The 24,574-nt window shown below is 37.2% G+C and overlaps 1 protein-coding gene across 8 annotated transcripts in view; it reads right to left on the minus strand.

Moving 5' to 3' along the window:
• Positions 1-4,894: 4,894 nt before the first annotated feature.
• LOC131236701 (zinc finger CCCH domain-containing protein 19-like) overlaps positions 4,895-24,574 on the minus strand; it is a 31,076-nt gene continuing 11,396 nt past the window's right edge. For 2 of the 8 annotated variants that reach the window (XM_058234068.1, XM_058234062.1), the window contains 14 exons: positions 21,999-22,881; positions 21,790-21,911; positions 20,058-20,117; positions 17,738-17,788; positions 16,666-16,737; positions 9,197-9,347; positions 8,809-8,871; positions 8,680-8,733; positions 8,300-8,347; positions 8,160-8,210; positions 7,183-7,308; positions 6,768-6,815; positions 6,624-6,671; positions 4,895-5,492 (listed from right to left, as the gene is read on the minus strand). In XM_058234068.1, the coding sequence (XP_058090051.1) occupies positions 5,245-5,492; positions 6,624-6,671; positions 6,768-6,815; positions 7,183-7,308; positions 8,160-8,210; positions 8,300-8,347; positions 8,680-8,733; positions 8,809-8,871; positions 9,197-9,347; positions 16,666-16,737; positions 17,738-17,788; positions 20,058-20,117; positions 21,790-21,911; positions 21,999-22,881 (2,025 nt within the window). In that variant the 3' untranslated portion in view covers positions 4,895-5,244. The remainder of the gene's footprint in view (positions 5,493-6,623; positions 6,672-6,767; positions 6,816-7,182; positions 7,309-8,159; positions 8,211-8,299; positions 8,348-8,679; positions 8,734-8,808; positions 8,872-9,196; positions 9,348-16,665; positions 16,738-17,737; positions 17,789-20,057; positions 20,118-21,789; positions 21,912-21,998; positions 22,882-24,574) is intronic. The other 6 variants (XM_058234063.1, XM_058234067.1, XM_058234064.1 and 3 more) reach the window with 6 other exon arrangements.

A 24,574-nucleotide genomic window follows, 5' to 3' on the forward strand; every position in this document is an offset into this window, starting at 1 on the left:
TATTAGAAATTCGGATCTAATATCACTATTAATTTGTGACTTTTTGCAGAAGCATGTTCAACAAAGATAAAACAATAAAAATAACTAGAATAATCAAAACAATTAAGCAAGCAAATACAGAACATACCGATTTTACGTGAAAAACCCTTACGGGAAAAAATTACGGCACAAAGCAACATTTATCTCCACTATAATCAAAAGCCTTAGAGTTTACACCACTTACATTATTTAATTAAAGAATCACCCGGTCTCCCCTTGCGATACACACCTAGGAAAGCCTTATCCTCTTGAAAAAATTCATTCTCAAGCCCTAACAAGTGTAGAGAACCCTCTCACCTCGCAAATTCATTGCCCTTAAAAAGAAAACACTTGTAATATAAGTCCTAATTGCAATTAGGCTTAAATATATCGATTTCAGCAAAACTGTGTAAATGAACCGAAGTTCGTTGGTTGAATCGACCGCATCGTCAGTCGGACCTTCAGCCCCCCCTCGGTCAGACCAAAGTGGACCTCTAGAACACTGTTCTGCATCTGAGAAAGCTCGTACTCTGTCTGTTAGACCGATAGTATGACAGTTCAACCAATTGAGCCCTACATCACCCGTGCAGTCCAGTTAACATTCATCCATGATCAATTATCGAAGTAGTTTTAAATCAATGGTATCAAAAGTTAAGCAAAGATAACTCAATCCAGAAATATATATCTAATACTCAAAATATACACTCCAAAAGTTACGTCCGCCCAGATGGGGACTACATAAGACACATTATACATGTCCAAAATTTTACTTTTTAAAAAAAATGTAAAATATTCTATTTTCGCCCAACGCTCCAAAATATCACGTCAGTGGTCCAAGCCAGTTTGAGATCTCGGTGGTACATACATCAACAATATCATTTTGTTAGTGTTTTAAAACTCCGTCATAAGTGGGAGTGAGCAGCTAACTCAGTGATATCTAAGTTACACATGTATTAACACAATCAAGTGCGGATAATAATAGTATAATAAATAAGTAATTTTATATTTAGTCCCTCTAGATATATAAATGTTATAATGTGATGATGCATGATACTCACAGTCCAATACTCCCTCGTTATGCGACTCTAACACCTTTTACAAACTATATATCCTAGCAAATGCAATAAAATAATGATTAGCCAAATAATTAATAATCTCAGATGAAGCATTAATTTGATTAAGCCAAAATACTATCATTGTATCACAATTGTCTACCCAAATCATGAGCCCCGATGTGGTGGCTCCTCATATGTTCCCTGATCCATTTTAGAATTCATCATTCGAGATCAACCACAAATAATACAAATAATGTAATGTCCCTCACCCAAACAGAAATACTCTCAGCCTTGCAACTATAGTCTAAAAAATATATGTTGAGAAAGAACATCAATCAATCGATTTTTGGTTCAGTTCCAATCATGATAGGCCGACTCTGATAGGCCCATCAATTCCGGATCATCGGGTGAGCACTGAAAGTGCAACTGAACGTTTCTTAGCCATGAGAACGATCAAGTCCACACATCCAGCGGTCCACAGTTATCTGAAGAACTGAACAGTTATAAACAGGATAACAAGCGGTCCATATCAACGTAAAATTAGGTGGACCATCCGGATTTTTACAATAGCACGCATCCGTGAAGCCGGTAAAACAGTATACGGTAGCTAGATCATTTTCTACATAGCACACGTGGAAAGATGACGTATCAATGGATGATCCTACCCATCCAATCAGTGGCCTACAAAAACATGTGGAAGAAAGAAAGAAAAGGTTGGCAGTGTACATTCACTGCAGAAAAAAGGACCCCTAGAATTGTTTTGAAGGTACGTATTTGAACGTTGTACAACACTCTTGAGACGATCTAAAAGATGGACGGCCCCGATTGATACAAACACTACCACGTTTGCAGCATAAAAAGTACCACAACTTACTCCGGTCAATCTCAACCGTTTGACAAGTCAACACCATATTCAAGATTACGTTGATAGTTTACCACCACTTTCTACTTTGTGATTTTATCCACCGTAGATCAGATTAAACACGCAAATAAATGGAACAGGCTCGATCCACAACGTGTGCCCACCATTTTCGATGCCCCAACTTCCAATGGCGTATGCGTCGACGTGAACGGCTGATGAGAGGCCCAAGTTTTAAAAGCTAGACGTACTGCAACATGATACGTCGCCAATATAGCAGTCGGATTTGGAATATGCAGTGGATATACCATGAAATAAAAAATGGAAAAAAAATCCTGGATTGATAGGAGCGGGTTGGGTGTCACTAGGGGGCACGGCACCAAAAAGGTTGGGATGCCTGACCGTGGGGCCCACCTTGATATATGTGCATTAAATCCATGCCATCCATCCGTTTTGAAAAATCATTTTAAGTTATGCTTTAAAAAAATTAAAAAGATCAAAATCTCAGGTGGACCATAATACAGGAAATAGTGGTACTCGACCATTAAAAAATTTTCGTGGGCTACAATTTTTTTGGATCAAGATGATATTTTTTGGTCTCTTCACCCCGGTCTTTATGACCTTATCAACAGGTTGGATTGCAAATAAATATTCCTTTAGCTCCCATGAAGTTTTTAATGGTGGGGATTTAATCACGACCGCTCTTGTGGTATGGTCCACCTAAGTTTTGGATCTACTTATTTTTTTGATCTTGCATTTAAATGAGCTTTTTTAAAATGGATGGAAGGTGTGGATGTAAGTCACATGCATCACAGTGGGCCCCACGGATCCAAATATCAGGTGGACCATACAACTGAAAAACAGTGGAGAATAACCATTAAAAGTTGTTCCGGGCCAAATTAAGCAGATCTAAATCTAACCGGAAATAGCGGTGAATGTTCGGCGCATGGTATTGGGAAGGATTAGGAGGGATGTGATTCGAAAAACATAATTATTACAGGGCAGGGATTGACCCCTGCCAACATGCGATAAGCTTAGTTCCATGCTATGTTTGTAATACGATGGTACATTGAATGGATATAGCCACCATCATTTGAAACTATTGATAATAACACATATTTATTATATCGAAACCGTTCATCTCTTTTGTAACCTCATTTTATGGCATGGGCCTAAAAATGAGGCAAATCCAAAACTTATATGACCCTAAAGAAGTTTTCAACAGTAGGTATTCAATCCCAGCTGCTTTCTATGCTGGGGTTCACTTGAGCCTCGACAAATGGGTGGACAATGTGGATATGGCCCACACATCAGGGTAGGACCTACACAACTTGCTAACATTGAATGGAATTGGCACAGGACCCAATGCAATTCCATCTAATCTAATTCCAAGTTTTTCCATTCTTCCCAAAAAAATGATATTTCAAAATTTCAGAATTTTTGGATCAAAACAATTTGCGAGAATTTCAAGTGAAAAACGTTCGATGTGTGCTTTTGTCCCACGTCAAAAATGATAGAGAAGATTTAGGGTTCATATATGAATGTGTATGGTATTCTTATTTGGAGCTTAAAGGACTGAGACGATTGGTTGCATGATCCAGTTCTACGCGCACGATCGAGATACGCATGAGCGAGGGTGTGGATAGTGTGGCTGTAGTAGCGCTATAAGCAACAGAGAACGGTCACTCAAACACTACGAAAGCATAAAGGTGCGCCCCAAAAGTTTTAACGGTAGAACATTCAATCACCACTATTTCCTATGTTATGGTACACGTACAGAGTACGTGCATCAAGGTGGGTCCCACGGTAAGGGCTGAACCGTTGAGTGTCACAACTAATCCGCTACCTACTGTTTAATACCCAATAAACCACAATACCTTGGTGGTCGTTTCTTACCTCACCCACGTGCGGTCCAGCGCCACTTCGTAGAATGAACACGTGCGTATAAAAGATTTCCTGCTTAGTCCACGTCAGAATATCCTACCCTCCCTTGGTATAACCCACTTTGAGTTTTGGACGGAACTCGGCTAGTTTCTCGGGAGCGGATTAAGCTGTGATCCTAACCATGTGGAGCCCACCTGGATGATTGTTTTGTATATCCACATCGTCCATCCTTTTTTCCAACTTAGTTTAGGACGTCATTCTAAAAATCAATTAGCTCCAAATCTCATATCAACAGGTTGGATGGAAAATAAACATTAATTTGGGCCCTATGAAGTTTTTAATGGTGGGTCTTCAATCGCCACTGTTTCTTGTGGTGTGGGCCATTTGAGATTTATATTTTCTTAATTTCTTGGACCACGTCTTAAAAGGTGCTGTAAAAACGAATAGATGACGTGGATATATAGTACATCATCAATGTGGGCCCCCGGTAAGGGTAACACCCACGAAGGTGGACCATAGCACCATAGCTAGCCTAGGAAGTGTATTGCTCCGAATAAACTGTGGGCCCACCATGATTTATGTCTTATCCACACCGTCTATTTATTTGCTTTACCAGCTCCTGGTGCATGAACCCAAAATTGAAGCATATCCAAAGCTCAAGTGGACCACACCACAAGAAAAAAGGTGTTAATGGAACTATTACCGTGGAAAACCTGTTGAGGGCCACAGAGGTTTTGAAACAAGCTGATATTTGTATTTTCCCTTCATCCACATATCTATGTGACCCTGATGATAAATAAATATCACTGTTTCCCTGGGAAGTTTTCAACGGTGGAAGTCATTATCCCCACTGTTTCCTGTGTTGCGGTCCATTGATCTTTGGATATACTTCAATCTCTGGCTCATGCCCTAAAACGATCTTTAAAAATAAATGGACGGTGGGCCCCACAGAGCTTCAATTTTGGGTTCATGCACCAAAATTATCTTTAAAAAAGAATGGATAAGACGCATACATCTAAGAAGTTCAAAGGAAAGACTACAAGCTTACAGAAAAGCAACTGCAGAGAAGAACCCCGAATAGCATGGCTAATACCTCACTATTTTTATAATAAACTCATGTTCGAAAAGGTCAGAAACCTGAGAGTGCAAACTTAAATAGTCTAACGGCAATATAATGTTCGGATTATGTACAAAAACTTCATTCAGTTGCTATACAGATTTTGTAGTTGAAGTTGAAACAGCTATGTTCCATAATCCATCGCTGGAAGCGTATCTGTCAACAATCTTCTTGAGGGTGGCCTGCTTTCCACACCTTGAAATCTGGCATCAAAATAACCATATTCATTCAGAGATGACATGGCAAACAGCCCTTGTTTTTCATTGCGGTCCACTTTTAAGTGTTACAATTCACGGTCTTCTGTGCTTGTTTTATCTCCTAGTAGTATCTGCTGGCAGGTTATTTTCTGTCATTGAGTTTGTTTTGTCAGCAGTTTCAGAAGTTTCTATTCTGATTACTCCACTTGGGTCTTCATTGATGTCATCCAAATCAATGGTTGGTAGTACTGTACTTACTTCCCTCGTAACTTCGGCCAGGTCTCCGGCATCATTGAGATCAATGATGTCTTTCTGTCTGCTGCATGTTTCGATCCCCATCAATAGGCTCGGCTGTTGTTTTTCTGCAACAAAGGCGAATGATAGTGCAACTGAATAATTTGAAATCAGAATTGGCATGGAATTTTACTCCTTTTCCAACTTCATATTTCCCTCAATGTAGCCTGAATTTTCATGTTCTCAAGTCATGGTATTTAATGTTTGGGCCAAATGAAATAAGTTGCACCATGAAAATTTGGTGTTCTAGCTCCACCCATATGAACTTTTTGAAATGACCAGGCAGCCCCCAGAAGGCACCTAAATATCATGGGCATCCTTATCATACCAACAACCCATACATAGGGGTGCAAATAGGAGAGAGTGACTTGATGGATCATTGAACCCGATCCAATGATAAACTGGTCTAGAAATGAATTTGAACCTGTTGGATTGGATCTGGGTCCAAAACACCAACCTGATATCATATGGTTAAGCTTTGGAACTTTCAAAGTTGACTCAGCCTGACAAGACCTAACCTGGTCGGAGTTCTAAATGGGTCAGATTTGGACCACCCACCCAACCTGCATCTAGTTTGGAATTGAACCTTTAGATTCCCAATGGACTTCCAATTCCTACCATCTTTAAGTAAAACCTAAAAACAAATTTGAAGAAAACATGTTTTATGGTGCTTACTATGCATGGTAGGTCTAAAATTAAACAAGGATATAGAGATTAGGAAAACTTTACTTAAACCTGACGTAGACCCTACTCATGGATTAATGGGTTAGGTCTGGATACCTAAACACTGACCTGACCCAGTGTATTTCAACTTAGGCCCAATCAAGTCCTAACCCAAATATCAAACAGTTGGTCTGGAACCAATATCAAGGCTGACGGTCCCCTCCCCCCCCCCACCCCCCCCCCCCCAATACATCAAGGACATGAGAGAAATGCTACAGCTCGTGTAAAGGTAGGCTCACCAGGCAGTTTGCAGCACGTGGTGCCAGTGTGGCACAACATCATTTTGAGGAGCTTAATAAATTTCTTCGGATAAATCAATCAATTTCTTGCCCGTATTAAAGGCATGGCTCAGAAAGTTTACCTCATTGAAGGCAAGAAAAATATTGCTTGTCTTTCTGTAAACTTCACCAGAAAAGAATGATATTTGAAAACAAACGTAAAAATTGAAAAACAAGAATAAGTTGAACTTGTCATACCTTCAGTTTCTGGCTTTCCAGCTTTCTGAGGGATAATAGCTCCATTTCCTGCTACATCAAACATGCCACCTTCAGAAGCCCTATAGTGAGAATTCCAAAACCATGTCCCACAGAAAGAAAGAGCTAGTTTTAGCTTTCATGAACCTTCATTGTCTCCTTTTCCACCCATCTGATACAAGGCAGCCTCATTCCCTATAAAGGTGTTTAAGAATTCAATCAACTACTCAAAAACTGAGTTTAGTCAACTTGACCCATACTCATGTTAAAGTGGTAACACAGCTCCTAGTTTTAAAGCCCAAAAACTTAGGTTGGGTTGTTCAAAAGATTTAAAAATAATAATAATAAATAAATAAATAAAACTAAAATACAAGCTCTTTAAACTTTGTTCTAACTCATATGATTATACAGGTTATTCAACTAAGTTTCAACTCGACTCAAACTTGGGCCTGCATAAAAGCTGAGATTTGATTTCTTAAACCTTGCAGCTAAATCATGGATTAAGATTTGAAAGTTGGAAAACAATTTTAGAAACCAATTCCGACGAGAGCCAATTCCAGACCTTCATTTACTGAATCTTTCAGAGAATCCTCGGTGACTTCAGGTCCTATTTCTGCATCTGTAGCCACTTCTGGAAGATCATTGGACAACAACTGCTCTGGCGGTGTCTGAAGTGGCTCTCTTGTATCTGTTGTCAAACAGCATTGCCCAAAGTGAGTGACCAGTCACATGACCAAGTATCAATATTTGATGCCTATGATTCATGCATAGTAGACTCGATCTTTCATTTTGCATATGGCTCCATGGTTAGGTGATCCAGATGGTTGGTCTGATGCTTTGTGCACAAACCACACCCAAGAAATCTCCCAGATTAGATGATCCTACCCACCAATCTTAGGTTCCCTTTCAACTGATTGTAGACCATGGTATTCCGTAACAGCTACGACTGTCACCCTTATGACACTGGCAGTCAAAATGAGTGACCAGTCACATGACCAAGTATCAATATTTGATGCCCATGATTCATGCACAGTAGACTCGATCTTTCATTTTGCATACGGCTCCATGGTTAGGTGATCCAGATGGTTGGTCTGATGCTTTGTGCACAAACCACACCCAAGAAATCTCCCAGATTGGATGATCCTACCCACCAATCTTAGGTTCCCTTTCAACTGAATGTAGACCATGGTATTCCGTAACAGCTAAGACAAATGAATGGCTAGAACAAGAAATTTGAATCATCAATCTACTTTGTAGGTTTAAAAGCCCACATGAAAAGTAAAATTTCTGATTTTTTAGGCAGAAGATCTAAGCATTTTTTCCGGTCTTATGGAAATCTCAGGTCTCACACACATGTTTCATATTTGCACATGTGCCCATGTGTGGTTGTGTATGGCTCTACACATCAAACCTCATATTTTAAGCAGTTTACGAGGAAAGAATAATACAAAAATAAATAAATAAATTTTTTTGAGGGATTAAATGAATGAACATTTTTTTTTTTACAATTTGAATGAATGAACATTGATGAAATCAAACCGTTAGTTTCTCTCTTTCTAGCTTTCCGATGGTAAACAGCCGTACTTCTTCCTGCCAAAATCAAACACAATTAGTTTCAGAATTTCAAAGTAAAAACTTCCATTCAACAGAGGCTAAGGTGCAACTCAGGCTTGGCGAACCTTCATTTTCCTTGTCTGCATCCATCTGATTGTAGGAAGCTCCATTCCCTGATAATTAACGTTTACAATCTCAATGTAGTAGTAAAAGAGTATCAAGACAATGAATAGCCAGAAAAAAGGGAGAGAAAAAAAAAGTCAATTTACTTCATAGGTAGTGGCCCACCTGAATAGTAAAATTGTCTAATTTTTTAGGCAGATATCTAAGCATTTTCCAACCTCATGGAAAGCTCAGATCTTACACACGTGTTTCATATTTACACGTGTGGCCAGGTGTGGATGTGTACGACTATACACGTGGAATTAGCAAACCTCATATTTTAAGGGGTTTACGAGGAGAGAATAATACAGAAAAATAAAGGATAGAATTGAGCATTTCAAACCGTTAATTTTTCCTCTCTTTCCAGCTTTCCAATGATACGCGGCTGTACTTCCTCCTGCCAAAATCAAACACAATTAGCTTCAGGAATTTCTAAGCAAAAACTTCCATTCAACAGAGGTTACGGCACAACTCGGGCTTAGGGAACCTTCATTTTCCCTTTCTGCATCCATATGATTGTAGGAAGCTCCATTCCCTGATAAATAATGCTTAAAACCTCAATGAAGCAGTAAAACAACTCATGGAAACAACCCAGGCCAAGTTAAAAGCGGTCAAATTTATTTAAAAAGAAAAAAAAGAAGAAAAAATAAAAATAAAAACTCGACCAGGTGCTTGACAGATTTGAAAAACCAAACTTCCATGGAAGCTATTGAAACCGATAGAGTTGAGTTTCAAACCGCAACAAGTTGAGTTTCAAGATTTTAAACCTCACTGCTAAATCAAGAATAAAATTTTCAGTTCTACGGCAGAAGTTCCTAAATCAGTTTTGACAAGAAGCCAACTACTTGAGTTTATCGAACCTTCACTGAGACTCTCGGCATCTTTTGGAGAATCTGGAGCAGCTTCAAGGTCTACTTCTGCATCTGCAACTACTTTAGGAAGCTCATTCAACAGCCGCAATCGCTCTGATGGTGTCTGAAGTAGCTGTCTTCTCTCTATGTATTCAAATAGTGTGGATCTCAAAACAAGTCAAGGGCTACCACGTTGGAATATTTGGTTGAATTAGATAGACTATTAAAAATCGAGAACCAAAAAAGGAAAATGAAATTTGAGAAAGAGGGCTTATTGAATTGAGGCGAGGCGTGACGTGAGTCACTCGGCTTGAAATCGAATTTGCTCCCCTTGGACAGCGTCCCAAGTGCAACAGGTTTCTAGAACAATCGACATCCAGGATACAACAACTATGACCTGGTCCCAGTGGTGCACTCACCATACGCGAGCTCGAACCACTTGCAGTTTAACCCGAAAGTGCTGAGTTGACTCAGCAACAAACTCAACAAAAATTCTTAAACCAACATACAGAGAGAAGTTTATAAGAGGAGAGGAGAAATGATTTTTTGTACTTTAGAAATAGGAACAAAATTCCTTTTATAGACTCCGAAGTGTTGCATTAAGCACCCTTTCGAAAGAGTTAGGTCCGTTGGGTTTAAACCCAATAGGTGCGACCAACCGGAACGGACACATCTCTCTGGTTTAAAACAAAAAGGCACAAGTGCGAGTACACTCTCGCAAATAAAGTCCCGCGAGTACCCATACACACATACCCACGCGAGTACACTCGCACTCGCACCCGCGCCCAGCCCGTCCCGTCGCTCACGCGGACACGGACTTGGCTCGGCTCGGCGCGCGCGCGTGTGGTCAGTGGCATAGATTAAAACTATTGGCATAGCCCTCCCACAAGACCAAATTTACATGCCCTCTGAATAGGGCTTAAGCCCCAAGGCAAAAAACCTATCTTATATACAAGATGATTTTCTTTGGAAAATCCAATGTGGGACAAAACCCATAATTCAAAAGCACCAAAATTTTAAATGCGGAGGAAAGCCGAAAAATTTGAAAATCAAATTTTAATGTTAATTTTGAAACAAAATATAGCAATCCCCCACATGTTTCAAAATAAAAAAGTTTTTCGAGTTAAAGCGCAATCGTTGTGCAATGGTGTCGGCGTCACCATAGTCTTAAACCGACATTAGAGTAAGCAAGACAGGTCTACAGGAATCAGATGACACTATAGTCTTGAACCTGAATCCTTTTAGTATAAATTGCAAGTACATGCTACTCACACAACTCTTCCTCTGCAAGTGATTCTGCGGTTCAGTGCTTTTCGGCCATACACCATTACCTGGATTTCATGAGTGCTGTAAAGAATTCGCCTAGATTCTCATAGGAAACGGCCTCCACTTCCACACTCATATAGGTGAATTTCATCAAGTGTATGCAACAACTATATACACCACCAAATATATGGCTATGGATTCATTAAAAGTTCTAAACAACTCATCCTTTTGCGTTGCTGCTCGTACTATACACCATAGAAGGGGCTCATATATATCAGTGCAATCGTCTAACTCGTGTCTTATTGTTTACCCATTGAACCTATCTCATGGGATCTCCACTTGTATAGGTTGGGTTGCCGACATTGGCAACTCATATATTAGGCTTAGCCCCATTCCCTTCGATATATCATTGACTAATCTTTTAGATAGTCCTTTGGTCAGAAAATCTGTCAGATTCTTTTCTGACCTTACAAAGTCAATAGATATGACTCCATCACGCAACATGTGTTTCACTATGTTGTGTCTGAGACTAATTTGTCTGTTCTTCCCATTATATATTTTACTCTTTGCTTTTGCTATAGCTGCTTGACAATCACAATAAATAGATACGGCCGATACAGGCTTTGGCCACAATGGTATATCAGCTAAGAGATTTCTAAGTCACTCGGCTTCTGATCCAGCCTTTTCTAAGGTAATAAACTCAGATTTCATAATTGACCGAGCGATACATGTTTGCTTGGTAGACTTTCAAGAGACTACTCCTCCACTCAAAGTGAAGACATATTCACTAGTGGATTTTGTCTCATCTAAATCACTGATCTAGTTAGCATCACTGTATCCTTCTAATACAGCAAGATAACCATTATAATGTAAACCATAAGCCATACAGCCTTTTAGATATTTCAAAATCCTAGACAAAGCATTCCAATGCTCTTTTCCAGGGTTATGTTATATCTACCTGGCCTTCCTACTGCAAAAGCTATATCTGGTCTAGTGCAGTTTGTTAGATACATGAGGCTACCAATTATTCTGGAATACTTCAATTGAGACATACTATTTCATGTATTCTTCATGAGAGTCACACTATAATCATAAGGTGTAATGACGGGTAAATAGTCAAAATGGTTAAACTTTCTCAGTAAATTCTCAATGTAATGAGATTGTGATAATACAATAACACCATCTTTCCTAGTTACTTCAATACCCAAGATTACACTAGCCTCTCCTAAGTCTTTCATGTCAAATTTAGATGACAAGAATTTCTTAGTCTCAATAACTAATTTAATATTAGTTCCAAAAATAAGCATATCATCAGCATAAAGGCATATAATAACATAATCATCCCTAGAAATTTTACTATATACACATCTATCTACATCATTTATATGATAACCATTTGATTTTAAAACACCATCAAAATTTTCATCCCATTGTTTAAGAGCCTTTTTTAGACTATATTGTGATTTAATTAGTCTACATACTTTATTTTCTTTACCTGATATCTTATAACCCTCAAGTTGCTCCATATATATTTCTTTTTCTAAGTCTCCATTTAGAAAAGCCGTCTTAACGTCCATCTGATGTACTACCAGTTTATATATGGAAGCTATCGCTATTAAGACCCTAATAGTTGTAATCCTAGTTACAAGGGAATATGTATTAAAATAATTTATTCCTTCATTTTGTTTAAAGCCTTTTGCTACCAGCCTAGCCTTAAACTTATCAATAGTTCCATCTGGTTTTAGTTTCTTTCTAAACACCCATTTACAGCATATTGGTTTGTTTCTAGGTGGTAGGTCTACAAGTTCCCAAGTGTTATTAGATATAATAAATTCCAACTCATCATTTATTGCTTCCTTCCAAAAGGTTGCATCTGGAGAGTTAATCACTTCTGTATAAGTTGTACGATCATCTTCTACTAAGAAGGTGAAAAAACCATCTCCTAAATTAGTTTCTCTTCTAATCCTATTACTTTTTCTTGGTTGTATCTCTTCTACTACTCGCTCGCAAGCACTTTTACTACTACACGTGATATCTGATTCATTAACTTCCTCTATTCCTATAGATTTAGATTTCATAGGGAATACGTTCTCAAAGAACTCTACATCCCTAGCTTCTATAATTGTATTAGGATCTAGAATATTATCCTTAGTCTTTAAAACTAGAAACCTATACGCTGCACTGTTTTGTGCATACCCTATAAATACACAATCGGTCATTTTAGAGCCTAATTTTCTTTTCTTAGTTTCTGGTAATCCTACTTTAGCAAGACACCCCCACACTTTAATATATTTATAACTAGGAACATGGTTCTTCCAAAGTTCGTAAAGGGTTTGTTCAAAAAATTTAAAAGGAATCCCATTTAGGATATAACAAGCAGATGGAATTGTTTCTCCCCACATATTTGAGGGTAAGCCTAAACTATTTAACATAACATTCATCATCTCCTTAAAAGTTCTATTCTTACGTTCTATTATTCCATTCTGTTCTGGTGTACAAAGAGATGTAGTTTCGTGAACTATTCCACTCTTTTCACATAATTCTCTAAATTGAGAAGATTCATACTCACCTCCTCTATCTGTTCTAAGTCTTTTAAGTTTTATATTAAACTGATTTTCAACTTCAGTTTTGTACTTAGAAAAAACATTTAAAGCTTCGTCTTTGCTCCTTAACAGATAGACTCTAGTGAACCTAGAGTAGTCATCTATGAAAGTTATGTAATACCTTTTTCCACCTCTAGACATGTAATTTCTAAAATCACCTAAGTCACTGTATATCGACTCTAATAGAACAGAGGATCGTTCTATTCTTTTAAAGGGTTTTCTAATGAATTTTGATTCTACACATGTTTCACATTTATCGAATTCTTCATTTGATGTATTAGGTAATAAACCTAATATTTTCATTTTCTTTAAAGACACTACATTCACATAACCTAATCTACTATGTCATAGATAAAAGGATTCAACGATATAAACAGAACTGAATGTCTTCTTATTATTATCATTGGATACATTTACAATGAATAAACTATCACTACAGTGTCCCTTACCAACAAAAATTTCATTCTTAGTCATTACAAGCTTATCTGAATCAAATATTAACTTGACACCAGCCTTATTGAGGAGCGAACCAAAGACAAAGTTTTTTCTAATGTCAGGCACATGTAAGACATCATTCAATAGCAGAGTCTTTCCAGAAGTGAGTTTCAGAAGTACTTTCCCTTTCCCTACAACTGGAGATGTTCTAGTATTGCCCATGAACACCTGTTCATCATCTCCTGATACTTGATAGGAAGTAAACTTGCTACGATCCTTGTATACATGCCTAGTTGCACTAATGTCTAGTACCCACTCCAAATTGTTCATAAGAAAAACTTCTGATACCACATCTACTACCATGTCAGACTCATTGCATGTTTCTGTAAGATTAGTCTACGGCTTATATTTGTTTTTCTTAAGCCTGCAAGTTTTAATGTGATGCCCAGGCTTTTCACAGTTGTAGCAACTTCCCTTTTTCTTGAATTGATTGTTTGCATTCTTCTTTTTGAGCCTCCATTCATTTACATAATGTCTAGGTTTGCCACAGTTAAGACATTTGCCTATTTTCTTAATGTTTTCCCAACTTGATTCCACAAGATTCGCCTTTGAATCTACCTCATTTCCATTTTCTTTTTGGTCCTTAATTCTATTCTATTGGCCTCCTCTATTCGTATGTGTACGATAGTAGTTTCCAAAGAAACACCGCTCTTTTTATGTTTCATTTTATTCTTATATTCTTTCCAGGAGGGCGGTAGCTTTTCTATCAGTGCTCCTGACAGAAACGCTTCATCCAACTTAATTCCTTCTGTCGACGGTTCATGAGCTAGATTTTGAAAATTATGAATCTGATTTGTGATAGGTTTATCGGCTATCATTTTATTATGAAGGAAATTAATGATTGCATGTTTCGTAGTGCTTGCATCTTCCAGAACGTACTTCTTTTCTAAAGAAGTCCATATATCTTTAGCAGACTCGTAAGAAACATACACATCATATAGTTCGTTGGACAAAGAGTTCAGAATATAATTTTTACAATTATTTTTATCTACTACTTCGGTTTGATTTGCTAGATCTATAGTAAATGATTCAGACGGAATGTATGAAACTTTAAGGATGGTTAGTGTGAACATAAGTTTCTGTTTCCACCGTTTAAAGCATTGTCTAGCGAACGATTCGATTTTGGCTAACTCGGCAGAAGCATTTACTGTTACGGTGGCCATAGTTAGGGGTGTACATCGGGCCGAACCGAGTCGAACCGGGCTCAACCCGGCCCGGTCACCAGGCCAACATGTCCCGCCCGAACTCGGCCCAATCAGCAATCGGGACTTGTTGTGTTTTTAATGTTAATTTTGAAACAAAATACAACATACCACTCACATGAATCTGTTCAAATATCAGGATTCAACATCTGGGACTTCCATAACTTGTGGTGTTTTTGGAAAGCAGAATAACCATTGATCAAATGGTCATTCTGCTCAGTTCCACCATGCAGTTTGACAGACAGACACCCTCCACTATGCTCGATACAAAAATGGGCTTTCCAGGCTTTCCAATCAGAAGCCCATTGCACAATGCAAGCGCCATTTAAAGAGGGGCTTTGAGTACTTGCACCCTTTCAAAAATAGACACATGCACTGGTTAGTCTAACTAGCTGATACATGTTGGGAGTAAATGTCTAAGATAGGCTCAGCTTAACTTAGAGATAGAGACACTGTTGTCATGGGCATTAGATGTCAGACAAAGCAACCTAATACTATCAGTTAAAATTAGGTTAGAAAAGCATTTTCATAGGAAAATGTATCCAGTATTAGATTGATAGAAATACAATAGGACAATGCAAACAGCATATGAATGGTATCATAAAACAAGGAAAATGAAAATTTGAAGTTTTTACCTGACAGCAACGTTGCCATGTGTTCAACAAGGCAATTTTGAGAAAATGAGTGTCGTTTCAACCAGTGTCTAATTATCAGGACTATTATTGATAATATCACTAACAATATATGTATCACTGGGTCAGTGATACTAAAACTACAAGTAAATAGAAAATTTCCAGATATCGCCTAATAACAGGCAATATCTAGCAATAATATTGATATCACCAATATTTTCACCTGAGCCTTGTGTGTGTGTGTGTGTGTGTACAATATATATATATATATATATATATATATATATATATATATATATATATATCTATATATATATATATATATATATTCCTTGCTATTGGCAATACCAGTGATATTATCGCCAACACCAGGGAAACACCCTGAAATTCATGAGAAATTCCCCAAATTTTCCAAAAAATTGAATTTTTCATCATTTTTTAAGGATATTTTTTGGGGGGAATTTGTTCTTTCGGTGATTTTAACCACTCCTTTTTGTTTATATTTTATTACTTGCATTGTGTGGTCTTTGAATGATATAAGTTCATTTTGGTTATAATGACACTAGTTTTTTTGTCCCCGACAGCCCCCTCCCCTTGAAAAGCAATGAATATTATTAAGAAAAAAGCATAACAAGCATTAAAAAAACAAAAAGAGCCTATCCTATTAAATGGAAACTTATTGTGTATAGTTGTATTTTGCAATATTTTAATCCCTAAAGGTGTAACATCTCCAGAAGTTCCACTGAAAAATTCCACCTTTTCCCAACGTGTCCCTCAGTAAGCATATATTTCCAGGTATCGGCGAAATCAATACATGCTTCCGTATCCTCAGTCTTTAATACATGTAATAATACAGATACTTTGAGCACTACCTTCAAATAATTTAGAATTTTAAGAGACCCGAATTGGTCCTAAACTTTGAAGTAAAGAACTCCGGAACTTTCTCTTATTTTTCAAGTTAAGATATAGAACAGTTCTAAATACAAATTTAGAACCATTCAAAATATCTGATAACTCCAAACTTAGCTGAGCCAGCTCACATTTTTGGCTGTGGTCCGAGTACAGATTCTAAATTCTGATATCATATGACTTCTTTTTTTTTTTTTTTTGCAAGATCTTTCATTGGCTCAACCTAGTCTAACAGAAATCAAATGACTGTGTTTTCTAACAGTGACTCAGAAGAACATTAGAATACTGTATATGCTTTATGAGCTTTTGATAAGGTTTACACAAAATGAATAAAAAGTCAAACTTGAACATTTCACTAATAAAGCAGGATATTCTCTCCGCCATCCCTTTTCATTGGCTCGATCAATCAGGTTCTGTAACAACACGATCTCTCTATCGATCCACTGACAATAAAACAGTTTCCACAATGTCAAAAGAACCAGAACAGGCAGAAAAAGTGGGGTTATCAGAGAACGGAATATGCAAATGGCAACCAAATGATGTTCCCTGGCAACAACTCAATTGGCAGTAATATGATTTCCTTATATACAGTGATCTGCAATAAAGCTATCAACCAGAAGAATTGGCTCTTTCAAAGTATTGCTCCTCCCCAAATAAATAAAGAAATATAAAACTCTGTAAGTAACTTTAAAATATATGTAGGTCTCAAGTCCACCAGAGCATAACATCTAACCTATTAAGTGCATGTGACATCCAACCCATCCAACATGTTGGTCCCACCATGAGGATCATCTAACACAAAAACCATCCTTAAACACTTATCAGGTGGGCCACACTCTATAAAACAATTTATAGCCATTAATAAATAGCAAAAAAGAACTGTGGTGCACTCAATGAGTATATATATATATATATATATATATATATTTACAAGGCGATCCCATGATAAGGCCAACATATTGGACAGGTTGGATGCCACACATGCTTGAAAGGTTGGGAGTTATTGGCTGGGTGGACCGTAATATGTGTGTGCATGCGTGCGCAGATAACTTCCAACCTATTAAGTGAACATGAAATCCAACCCTTCCAATAAGCTGGCCTCAAAAAGAGGATCACCGATAGCAAAAATCAGCTCTATACACACATCAGGTAGACCACACCATAGAAAACAATGTAAATGTATAGCCAGTTAGCCAAGATGGGGCTAACCTATTGGACAGGTTGGATGTCAAACATTAGTAAAAGGTTGGAAGTTATCTACTCAGTGAACTATAACTTATAGTCCAACCGGTTGGACTCTCTCTCTCTCTCTCTCTCTCTCTCTCTCTCTCTCTCTCTCTCTCTCTCTCTCTGTGTGTGTCTATATATATATATATATATATATATATATATATATATATATATATATATATATATATATCCGTAAAAACTCTCTCTACCTACGTGATTAGTTATGTCCTCATGTAGGCTTCCGGCCTTTTTTTCAAGCTCCGCCTGCCAAAGGAGAAGAACATTAGTAGATGAGCATCAGAAAGTTAGCAATTTGAGGTTTGAGCGAAAAGATGAAGAAATAATTGTGTAGTTAGTGTATACATGCAATCACATCCAGTTACACACAATGACTGCAGTGTTGATAATATCTGCAATATAAGCCGATATATCGATATCACACAATAAGTAAGCGCATCAGTCCCCTTTGTGAAAATATTGAAAAAAGTCCCACAAATCCCAAAAAATATGATTTTCCTGGATTTGTTTTTGCTTCCATTACATTCCCAAGGAAATTTCGACTACTCATTTTCAATTTTTTGGAAAGGAAAGAGGATTTGGTGGTAGAAATCAAAATCGGAGAGCGTGCAATACCGGAACCCAAATTAGTGAGTTATTAGAATTTGAAGTTTTTATTTATTTATTTATTTTTATTTTTTAGTTTTAAATTCCTTGAAATCAATGGAATGAAGTTCATAATTCATGATTTTGCATGTTTTGGTGCTCAATCAAGGGTTTTGACCTTTATTTTCTGAATTTGGAAAAATTAGGGGAAATTTGGAATTTCCTCTATTTCACCCAGTTAACATGCAATTAGAGGTTGAAAAAAAATCAAATTAGAGTGTTCAGAGGCTGATCTACAGATTGACAAAACTTTTTGAAAATTTTAAAAATATTCTTAATTATGTTGAAAATTAATTAAATATAATTTTATTTGAAAACAATTAGATTGACTAGATATTTTCTTTGAAAATATTTCGTATTTACAAGTGTATACTGATCTTAACATCAACCACACTTGTTTATTTATTTTTAGATAATAAGTTATTTTTAAAAAAATATATTTTTAAATAAATGCACCATATATTGTAGAACAAATCTAGTGTCAATATTTATTACACCGAATATGCTAATAAGTTACATGAATTATAAAAATATTAGTGATTTCTTTATTTATTATTTTATATGAACCGATTTTTAATACAGTTGCATCACTTCTATCTGATAGCTCATAATTTTATTTATTATTTTTTTGTTTTTTGAAGACATAAGGTGTGATAGCGCATAATTTAGTACTCTATATAAAGAAAACTGATTGTGTATACTTGATTTTTGTAATCTTCTGAGTTTTAAGTGTATAATGATGTCTTTTTTAACATTCCCTAAAGTTTCGTTGAAATATTCGACCAATTCCCTAATTTTTCCCAAAAACAATGATGCATAATGCAATACATCCAATATTTTCCATGTGGTACCCGATATGTTTCCGTATCTCAAGGGTACAATACATACCGATACTGAAAACATTGGTTAAGCATACAGGTGTCATTTACCACTGGTTCAAATTGTTGTGTATCGTATCCGTATCAGTGATCACCAACACATGACATGATACATATTATATATCAACCGATGCAACCAATTTATCGGGTGTGTTGGTATGAATCTTTTAAAGGTAAAAAATACTGAAAAAATATTGTGCATCATATCTTTGTGTGTGTGTGTATCAATTACCTTATATGTATTGACAAATGAGGTTAATATTTTATTCAAGGATTAAGTAAATAACAAGATATATATTTTTTTATTTTTTCTCATGATTTTCCTTTTATGCATGATGAGTATCTATTTATCATATCAGTGACAACCGATACACGTTACATATAGGCCAATATTTAAAACTATGTTTACCAGGTGTGTGCTACTTTGATCGTCATAAAGAATGTTTGCGGGTATGGACAAATTTGTTAATATATTAGGTAATTTTTAGTTGGTTTTCAATAGTTATATGTAATCAATTTACAAATGTTTAAGATTACTAGAATCATAGAAAAATAATAATTTTACCGGATATTAATTTGGGGTACAAGTTGGAGATGCCTACAAGTGAGAGACCATAAAGGCAGTTCTTAATTGTTAACACGATTCAAGGGGATCTGTCCTTTTTGTAAGGGATCATGTAAAATAGTTTAAAAGGCAACAGAAAACCCTAGTTCTCTAGATGCTGTACACACATGAGTCTTGCAAATATCAAAAGAGTTTTATATTAAAGCTACTATTAGTTCTGAATATAATCAGCAGATTAGGCAATTCTCTGAGGAAGTATGAAGGTTTATTTCCACGGGACATGAAAACAAAATAAGTTTTTATGGTCATTTGAGGTAAAGAACAGTATAACTTGTAAGGTCAGTGGCTGCAAACCATCCTCTCTGTTTTTTTTGTTTTTTTTTTTTTTTTTTTTAAAAAAAGCAATTGTTTATGGAAGAGAACTTACCAAGGTAGGCCTTTTGAGGAGGCCATCTTTCATTCTCTGATACAGATCCTCGCATTCTTCCTGCCACCAAGATTTATGCAATAAAGAGCATTTCCAAGTGGCCATGCTTGCATGGCAGGTGATAATGATAAAGTACTTGAAATTTCAACATACAAACAGATCCTAAACAATTATCTCATCAAACAGATTTCTGTGATACAGGAACCCTAGAAAGGAAATTCCAACATAACATGATACTTATCCAGAAACCACACCATAGTGAACGGAAAACACATCTGGGAATTGCGAGCAGAAAAATGGAGCTTCCATTAGCTGTCTCTGGTAAATGACCGTACTAAAATATTATTACTCAAGATTCCCACAGCACTATATTCTTGTAAGCAGAACCCATCATTTGATGATCCAAACTGTTGATCTGATCAGAACAGACTGATTGACCACGTCCAAATAATCTCCCTAATGAGATAATCCTAACCTTTCACTCAGCAGTGTACAAATAGACAGGTTGAGAGAAAAATAAAGGAAAGATTTGAATTCAATGGAGAATAGCGAAAGATTAGATGGCTAGGATCTTGTAATCCAAGAACTTTCATGCATGGTCCATCCTCATGGGGCCCACTGGATCAGCTGTTATCTCTGAACCATGGCTCCAATTTTTAGGAACTCGGTGCCCATGGATGCAAAATACACACACAAACATACATATACAGAGAATGGAGAAAAGTTCCCTATTGGTTACTAAGCTTCCCTATTGAGCGCCATAGTTAGTACTCGTGAGCCCATGGTTGGCTTATCCAAGCCAATAACTAGATGGTTCCTGTCATCAACAGAGCATTGCCAAAATTCTCCCATATTGGAACATCCTAGCCAGTCAATCTTTGACCTTTTATCTTTTGAATGTGGACTGTTGATGTATTTCTCTCTAACCATCTATTGCAGGCTAACAATCGAAAGGTCAGGATTGTCCAATTAAGGAGATTTTTGCCGCATGGTCCATCCATGATAAGGCCATCATCGCTTGAAGCAACTATATCATGGGCGCCACACTCCATTCATAGTAATGAAGTTCTCCATTCATAGTAATGAAGCCACCCGCCTCACATTGGCCGCCCACCCCGAATGTGCCCCTGCATCCCACATGCCACCCCACTCGAGCCCGGTGTGAAAATGTCCCTGCATTAATCACCCCCAGTAAGGAGTCTCGAACATGAGACCCCCCTGCTCTGATACCACTTTGATGTAGGACAATTAATCACTTGCTCTAAAAGCTCTGACTGATAGAGCATGGTGAATCAATCTCTTTATCTCATAACCTAGGCCCCACATCCCATGTGTTAGGACCTCAGACGAACTCCTCTTGTAGGCCCCACATCACATGAGTACCGCCTCACACGAGCCGCCCACCCCGAGTGTGCCCCTGCATCCCATAGGCCACCCCACTCGAGCCCGGTGTGAAAATGGCCCTGCATTAACTTGACTCATAATCCAGTTGTTCAGTTTCCAAGTTCTAAGTCGGACAAATCAATGCAAAAGGTTGTGATCTCATGACAGCTCTATTAAGTGACTGGACATTCTATAAACCTGCATATGTAGTCAATAACCAAAAGCCGAGCAAAATAGATCCATTTGGCAGAGTTCCAAGTGAATGTGGGAGTTTATAAACATTGGCATCAGCTGTCAGTTATACTTGCCTCAATAACTATAAAACAAGATGAATGTTGAACACATGTACCTCAGAGAAATCACCATCTGACACCATGCAAATGCGAATATCCTTCACTATATTGGAAACCTGCAAGACAGCATCCGTACTAGTCCCTCCACTCTTGTAAGCTTCTGAAATCCTTTTAACACCTGATAATAGAACATATATCACAAGTAACACATCCAAAGCCAATTCCAACGAAATCTCATCAAATGCATGGTTGTTACATAACAAACCTGTAACTTGCACAAGCTGGAAAGAACTTCTCGCCGAGAAGCCATCTTTGGGGTCACATTTGACCCTCAGAAAAGAGTCCATAACTTTACTTTCGAATGTCTCCGGATTCTTCAGGAATTCCTCAATCAAACTCCGCCTAAGGTAAACTAACTTAATATTTTTTGTTGTAATAGAAGCGTGACAGATAATGGGTACTTTTGGAACCTTTTCCTTGAAATCATTTGGCACCACCTTGTAAGGTTTTGTATTAGCACTTGACCTTTGCTGCCTCTTACAAACCACCGAGACATTCTCGTCTTCTGACTTGTATCGATATTTGTCCTCCAATTCCTGGTTTTCAACAAAGTGGGCATCCAACAAATGAGATATTTTCAGGCGGTTCACTGATTTTCTCCCAAAAAGGGTGTGCAACCTTGCATCACATATAACCTTCTTTTTTCTCTCTGGATGAATAAGTTTGTTCTCTTGGATATAATCCCTTATTATTTCAGACACTTCGAATTGGGGGATGGGTTTATCTATATTTTTACCAATAGAAGTAAGAAAATCTATGAGTTTTTTGGATCCCCAACCAACAAATGTACTTTTTCTTGGTTTGCACAATTTTCTCACCGACTCCATCCAAACATCTTTTCCATTGGTTGCATGTACCAATGGTGTCCCATCATTGCTTTTGTAGTCAATATCATCAACATCAGATATGTATTCCCTTTCGGATAGTTTGTCTGAATTGTATCCATCTGCATTGTTCTCACCATTCTTCAATAGTGCATCTGCGGTACGAAGATCTTCCAGTGATATATTTTCACCCTGCTTTATTATCTCCCAGTACTCCTTGAATAAACATTCATAAGTTTCTCTATCTTTGAAATCTACTCTTTCCTGCAAAATGCAAGATGAAGCCAGTGAATATTGAAGGTAGGAGATGGCATGAGAAACAAGAGATTCCCCACCGTGCCTCAACACAATAGCCAAATCAGTTTATCTATATTTCTCTTTTAGTTTATAAAACTAATCCATCTTGCAGATCATACAATGCTACCACATTTAATTTTCAACCATGCAAAGTATGCACAGGCAGCCATGTACATGAATTATTGCATACCTGGCAGTATGTAAATAATAGGAACTATATGATTCCCCAACCTTAGGATATACACAATATGTTCTTGGGTTTTTAGTTTTGTACAAATGTGTGTTTGAAGTATCGAATCACGCTATGTATTGTGCTATGTATCACACCCCTAGGATACAGAAATGTTGTGGGAAAGATCAGGAAGTATCCCATATATTGGGTAATGCATCACAATATGAGGGAAACATTGGGACAACTTTAGGAAAATGGTGGAATTTTTCATTCAGAAGATGTTAAAAGACATCATTGCACGGTAAGAACCATGGTTCTGAATATCGGCATATCAGCATGCAATGCGATGTCACGCATCGGTTGGTTTTTTAAGCCAAAGGAAGAAGGAAAAAAATAGTTATTCAATATTCTATCATTATCTGTATTTTAGACATGCACATAATGGTGAATCAGGCCATGCTATGATAAGAATGATATGTGCCCACTTGAGCTGTTGAAACTCAACCAAATGAGCCCTAATTGGACACAAATCAAGCATGATTTGGTGAACAAGGGAATTTCTCAAGAAAATGGTGAACAGGGGTCTATTAAATTGAAATGCAACAAAAGGAAGATGAAAACATGAAAAAACAATGTGATGGTTTAGTTTACACTTTTTTCCATTTTCTCCCAAAATGGTCATTCTATTTCGATTCATTGAATCTTGCTCCAATCTTTTGTTTTGATCTTCAATATGGGTCTAGATCTAATTTAAAATGACTTTCTAAGCTTACTCCATGGTTGAAATGAAAATAGAAGAGGAAAATGAGAGAGAAATCAGGGGGGAAAAAAACAAAATGGGCTTTTACGGCTGCATCAGTGACATATGCCCCATATCAGCCTATGTGGACCAAAAAATTTGGAGTGATCAATTTGGCCCCATTTCACATATCCAGCTAATACCAGATACGATAAGACCATATTGGCTGATACAATATTGATATTCAAATCAATACTTAGAACCCAAAAAATTAAACGAAATAAAAAAACTATGCACAATAATTTCCAATTAGGGGACGAGAATGAACTGTCGGATAAAATGGCTTGATCCAGACCATTGATTTGATGAGACCCATGGTGGATGGCTCATGCCCATAATAAAAACACAATCTGACGCAGGACTGCCCTAATTATGATGCATGCTCATGGAGATAATTAAACAGCGGAAATAAAAGGAATAAATGATCTAAAATTCTAACAGTAATCATCATAACTGAGAAAATCATAAAGGAAACATGCAATGGAGCGGGCCATCACTACAACCATGGATTGTGGAATTCAATTACTACTTAGGTTGGATCCGGCGAGGGATGAGACCTCCCGATCCTGCATGGTCACACCCAATCGATCAATGAAGATCACTAGTTCGAAGAACTAAGAAGTTTCTCGGATTAGGGATTTGAGAATTTGGGGTTTAGGGTTTAGATCGGTTCTCAAGATTTTGATCGA

The sequence above is a fragment of the Magnolia sinica genome, chromosome 2 (assembly GCF_029962835.1).
Source record: "Magnolia sinica isolate HGM2019 chromosome 2, MsV1, whole genome shotgun sequence".
Taxonomy (NCBI): domain Eukaryota; kingdom Viridiplantae; phylum Streptophyta; class Magnoliopsida; order Magnoliales; family Magnoliaceae; genus Magnolia; species Magnolia sinica.